The 5,774-nt window shown below is 42.4% G+C and overlaps 1 protein-coding gene across 1 annotated transcript in view; it reads right to left on the bottom strand.

Moving 5' to 3' along the window:
• Window positions 1-5,774, bottom strand: part of RUNDC3B (RUN domain containing 3B) — a 101,151-nt gene that overhangs the window by 73,408 nt on the left and 21,969 nt on the right. Inside the window, exons 2-3 of the mRNA XM_025193702.1 lie at window positions 2,769-2,787; window positions 2,339-2,454 (exon numbers count right to left, since the gene is read on the bottom strand). Of these exons, the coding sequence (XP_025049487.1) occupies window positions 2,339-2,454; window positions 2,769-2,787 (135 nt within the window). The remainder of the gene's footprint in view (window positions 1-2,338; window positions 2,455-2,768; window positions 2,788-5,774) is intronic.

A 5,774-nucleotide genomic window follows, 5' to 3' on the forward strand; every position in this document is an offset into this window, starting at 1 on the left:
ATATCTTCTGTCCAGTGCTTATCCAGTGTCTGGTAGAAAACCACCAGTGAAAGTAACTTCCCGAGGCAGTTTATTCACTTCCTTAGTTTCTAACAGCAAGGATTTTTTTCCCTTGCTCTATAATCTAAATCTGCTTTATGGTTATTTAAAGCCACTGATTCATGAATCATCGTCTGCAGCAAGGGAAAACAGTTATTCTCCTACTTTAAGAGGCATAGCACCTTTAAGAAACTGGAAGCAATTTACATAGCCTTTCAAATATTTGAAAACTGCTAAAATGTCTCCCCTTTAATCACTTTTTCTCCACATTAAACATTGCTAGATCTCTCTACCTTTCACACTGGTTAAAATTAGGCCTGTAGGTTAATCACAGTTAACTTACGCAATTAACACCCCCCTCCAATTTACACATTAATATTTTAATCGCGTTAATCAGGCACATCGTTTTGACCCGAATGAACCAGCTCTGGGCCAGTCGGAACCTTTGCGCACATCCTCGATCCCAGCTTGCCCCATGCCTGCTCCAGACTCACCTGCCCATGCTGAGGCGGCAGCAGCTGGACAGAAACTGCTACTTGGCACAGGGGTGGGGGGAGGGGAGATGTCACCCCTCTCCCTCACCGCTGCCAGGCCTTTCTTCCTGCAGCCGCCCAGAGCCTACGCCCGGGCTGCCCTGTGGCTCCTCTCTGCTGATGTCACTGCCACCTCCAGGCCACCCAGCAGGGCAGCAGTGGCGGTGCAGAGGAGCTATAGGGCAGCCCCAGCACAGGCTCTGGGCAGCTGCAGCAAGGGCCAGGCAGTGGTGAGGGAAAAGGGCAGCTTTTTCTCCACTCAGCAGCAGCTTCTGCCTGGCTGCTGCTGCTCAGCATGGGCAGGTGAGTTTGGAGCAGGCGTGGGGCAGGCCAGGGTTGGGGCTGTTCTCACAGGTTCCAGCTGGTCTGCTTTGGCCAGGGCAAGTCAGGAGTGAGCACAGGGTAGGACCAGGGTTGGGGCTGGGGCTGTGCACTGTTGGTTGCGTTGGGGAGGAGCCACAGGGTGCCTGGGCTCTGAGCTGTTGGGCAGGAGGGTGCTGACTATTGTTTAACTGTGTGATTAAAATTGCAATTAATTGCAACTTTTTTTAAATCTTGCAATTAATCGCAATTATTTTTAATCATTTGTCAGCCCCAGTTAAAATACATTAAAAAAAGGAAGAGAGAAGGGAATAAAAAGGAGCAAAAATCCTCTTGGAGCTCAAAAAACTAAAGGGGAAGGAAATGATTTTAAGTGAATAACTTCATAATATATGTGTATATACAGTTTCTGCCCCAATAATAGGGAATTAGGTAAAAGGACATGGCTGACAGGTTTTGTTCAAAAACAATCAAACCCAGAAAAATACAGAAAAAAAAATTCCCTGCAGTGTCAAGTTGGTAAGTACCAGTACTCACTCCAACAGTTTGTCACAATGTGACAAACATTATATTTCTACCTACTTTGTGCAATTTCCTCCTCCTTTGATAGCAGGTAGTAATTGTGCTACTCAAATGTCAGCCTACACACAATATTCTTCATGCAACATTTTAGAAAAGATTATGGTTATTAAAAGGTAGTTTGTGAAAAGAAGTGGATTGCCAAATCACACATCCAAATATACTCTTTATCTTTAAACAGTCCCGCAAACTGTATACAGGTCCCCATCCAGTAACCTAACTGAAGGCACACTCTCCCTCCCTCCTTACCTTTCAGTGAAAGCATGAAACAGATCTGTATGAAAAAGAAACAAGCCGTGAATACGAGCAGAAGCAGAAATGTAGACTCTGCCACAAGGCATCACCATAGACTATCTAGGCCAGGCTCAGTAAGTCATTTAGCATAAGGTCTCCTGGACTTAAAGCAACCAAAAGAAAAACAGTTTCTCTAGTTGTGAATCCCCCATTATCCGAGGAAACTACACGTCTTACAAGCTCAGAGCATCAGAAAGCAGGCCTCCAGAGGGCATCAAGGCGGGAGTTGTCAGTCCCAAGACAGCCTCTACTTTTTTCACACCAAGCATCCAAAAGGTTGCCAAAGTCTTCCATTTAAAAGATCTCCCATGTAGAAAGATCTTATATAAACACCTTTCATTGACTTTTTAACAGGATCAGCTACGAGAGCTACACTGGTGAAGAAGGTAGAGTTTAGTGGAATCAAGAAAGCAAGCGCACATTCTTTTAGCAGCAAAGCGGTCCCAGATGCATAGAATACTTAGATTAAACAAATCCATCTAGAACAAAGTCATTCACAACCTTCAGTTTCTTAGAGAAACAGTTGTGCCTTCTCTTCCTTGAACATAAGCAATACAGAGTTATTAATGTACCTTTCAGTCGATGACTTAGAATCTGTTCCAGAATGGCTGCAAAATTATTAAATTCAGGGGAAGAATCATCAATAGTCTCAAAACAGGAACGATCAATCAGAGTCTTGACCGAAAACCTAAAAAAAGAACAAGATAATTATCAACTTTAAAGACAGTTTTCTTCCTCCACACTGAAGGGCACAGCATATTATATAGAAAAAGGGTAATATACACATACGTATCCCATACAGCATATTTAAGTTGTAACCAGAATAGTTCTCAGCCACCTATTGGTACAGTGAAAAATAACCTAGAAAATATTGTCAATCATCAACTTTAATTATATACTTAACATTTTATAAATGTCCTGTCTACATGAAAAAAAGAAAAGATAGTCATATTTCTTCTTTTTTTCCCCCTTTACTTTGAAGGGAAGTTCAAAATTGCTTACTGAAGATGGAGACTAAGTTCTGTCAGCAAAGAACACCAACATTATGTCCTTTAGTGATCTTAGCCAGAGAGATGGCATTTCCAAAAGAATAACCAGTCTTTTCTCAAAATTCCCTTCATGGAGTAATCAACAGATGAGAAAAAAAAGAATAGCATCAGTATTCCTAGAATATGATATTGACACACATCACAGACCTGAACAAGGAATCCATCTTTTCATCTCTTAAAAAGAATATCATCCATCTTCATTAAAGCTCTAATTTTTGTCTCAAAAATTAATTTACTATTAAACCTTCACTCAGACAGACACATTCCCCAAGAATGGAATCTGGCATTTCAAAAAAATGTTATTAATATAAAGCTGGAATTAAAGGTGTACTAAATGAGGCCCTTCTCTCAAAAAAAAAAAAAAAAAAAAAAAAAAAAAAATATTACACGGACGTTCAGACACGACTGGTCAATTTTGACAGAATTTAGTTATGCCTGTACTATTCATCTTCCTCCGCCTCAACTATGAAAGGACAGACTTTAAAACACAGAAGAGTATGAAAGCTATAAGGGTTTGTTCTCATTTCTTCTACCTCTCGAGTACAAGATCTCAGTCTCTTCTTCATTCCTCCCCTAATGCTTGCTCTTCAGTTTTCACTTAATGCAATGTGCATTATTTAACCCAGGGGTCAACAATGTTTTTGGCAGGAGTGCCAAAAATCACCCCAACCTCTACCCACACCTTGACTTAGCATGCTAGGGATGGGAAAGCCGCTAGAGTCCTGATCCTCATTGCTTGCAGTGGCTGCACGCATGCCTCCAGGACGACGTCGGGGGAAGGACCAGGGTGGCACTGCCTCAGCCCCTTCCCTGCCATGTGCTGCAACAAGCCACATGTGAGCCCACTACCACCAGGGAGCCAGTGCCAGGGCTCTGGATCCCAGTGCAGCTGTTTGCAACCTCCTGGTTGCCTTTCACAGCCAGCCCAGGCTCTGGACAGATGTAGCAGGCAGCTAGAAGGCTGCAAACAGCTGTGCCATGGCTCCACGACCCTGGCACCATGGTGGTGGCAGCTGCGCATGTGCCTCTGGGTGGACAGTGGGGGAGGAGCCAGGGTTGTGCTGCCCCAGGCCCCTTCCCGGCCATGCACCCAGAGGTGCACGCACCGCTGCTGCAACCACGGAACTGGTGCCCAGGCTGCGGAGCCCATGCAGCGGAGCCTCCAGGCTGCAGCAGGTCCAGACTCTGGGTCAGCTGTAGCATGCTGAGGAAAATGACTTTTTTTTTTTTTTTTTTTTTGCAAGCTTGTAGAATTTCTAGTGTTTGAAGGGGAAACATAGTCAAGGTATAATCCTCCAGCAATATCAGTGCCTAAATCCCCCCTTATCTTTTTACTAGCCATCAGTAGATAGGAAAGAATTTTCCCACTCATAATTACTTTTTAAGCCTGTGATCAGTGATTGTCACTACAATATTACTTTAACAGCAGCCATAAATGAATAGCTTCCTCAAAGCTATCCCACACTTACAATGTTACAAATAAGAGATGCTTCTATTTTAATTTTGGAAAACTCATAAATACAGAAACAATGAGATGAACTGCCATAAGTCAAAACAATAACTCTACCCACTTGTCTACTTGTACATCCAATCCTCTTGCATGATTAATTCCCTGCTGCAATGTAAAATGGGAAATGAGGCTCCCAGATTCATGTGTGTATACATATATGCATATTCTATATTAATAGTTCAGAATATGTTACTACATATGCCATGCAAAATATTAATCATAATTATGATCTTTAACATTAACACTTTGAAATGTAGCTGTCACCTGTACCTTAAACTACAAAACAGAGAGCGTAAACTGACAGAGGCATATATTGTTAAGGTATGGCACTAAAGACAGATTCATTAGCAGATAAAGCAATGGTACTCATAGGATGAAAAGAAAAACTGGAAGCATCCCAAAGATACTTAAAATAGAAGGCACTAGTTTTTCCTTGAAAAACTACTGAAACTCAGCAAAAAGAGAAAAGCACAATATACCTATTTTCTTGCATGCTGCACCCTCCCCCTAAAAACACACACCTTGTTTTTTTGAAGGTAGAAGGGGGAGCAGTGGGGAAGAGATTTTTCTGGCATCGCATCATGGCCTAGAGCTGGCTTTTCCATGAAGAGGCTGTGCCACTGCCCTCCAGGGCAGCAAGCCGACTCCATCCCTGCTTGCCTGCTGTCCTGGAGAAGGGGCAGCTAAATTTGCAGCACGGCCTCTATATGCTTTTAGTCCAGCAAAAATCAGCTTCCCTGCTTAAGACACATACCCTAATTCTGGATGTCTGATTTTGTGGGGAAAGGTGCATGTGATATGTGAGTAAATATAGTATTAGTTCAACTTCATAACTATATGGGGTGGGGAGCCTACACAAATATTCTCAGCTTTAAACTATCTTTCATATTAAATCTGGTTTGGCTGAAGGATCTCTTGGCATCTCACACTAAACAGCTTTAAGGTCTCACAAACTGATTAGAAGGGCAGATATGTTGAATCTTTAACCAAGACATCTTTTCTACAAATAATTCTGTTCAGGATAAAGACTGGACAGCAACCAATGCAAGAGTCCCTAAAAATAAACATAAATAAATAAGAAAATAAATGCAAACAAAAAGAATCACAAAACCAAAGAGTAAATATGAGGAAACTAAGTTTTACTCTTCCCCATGACAGTTTAAAAAATTGACACCAACATAAGTGTCACAACCCAAGGGTGTGATTTTTTGTTTGTGCGCGCTTCGGCACTGCTAAATTATTTCCCACCACTCGTAGCTTTCTTTGCAGGGTGCATTTCTTAGCTGCAGAAAGGAGATGCACGTTGCAAGGAGTTCCCGCCATTTGTATTCAGATTCGTGCCCCACTATTGATCAGTTCTAAATTATTCCTACGTGGCGGCTAGCGATTGGCTTGCTAGCCGTATAAGAGGCTTTAGTGGGTTTCGCCCCAGATGGAGGACTCCACGAC

The sequence above is a fragment of the Alligator sinensis genome, unplaced genomic scaffold (genome assembly GCF_000455745.1).
Source record: "Alligator sinensis unplaced genomic scaffold, ASM45574v1 scaffold1588_1, whole genome shotgun sequence".
Classification (NCBI taxonomy): Eukaryota; Metazoa; Chordata; order Crocodylia; family Alligatoridae; genus Alligator; species Alligator sinensis.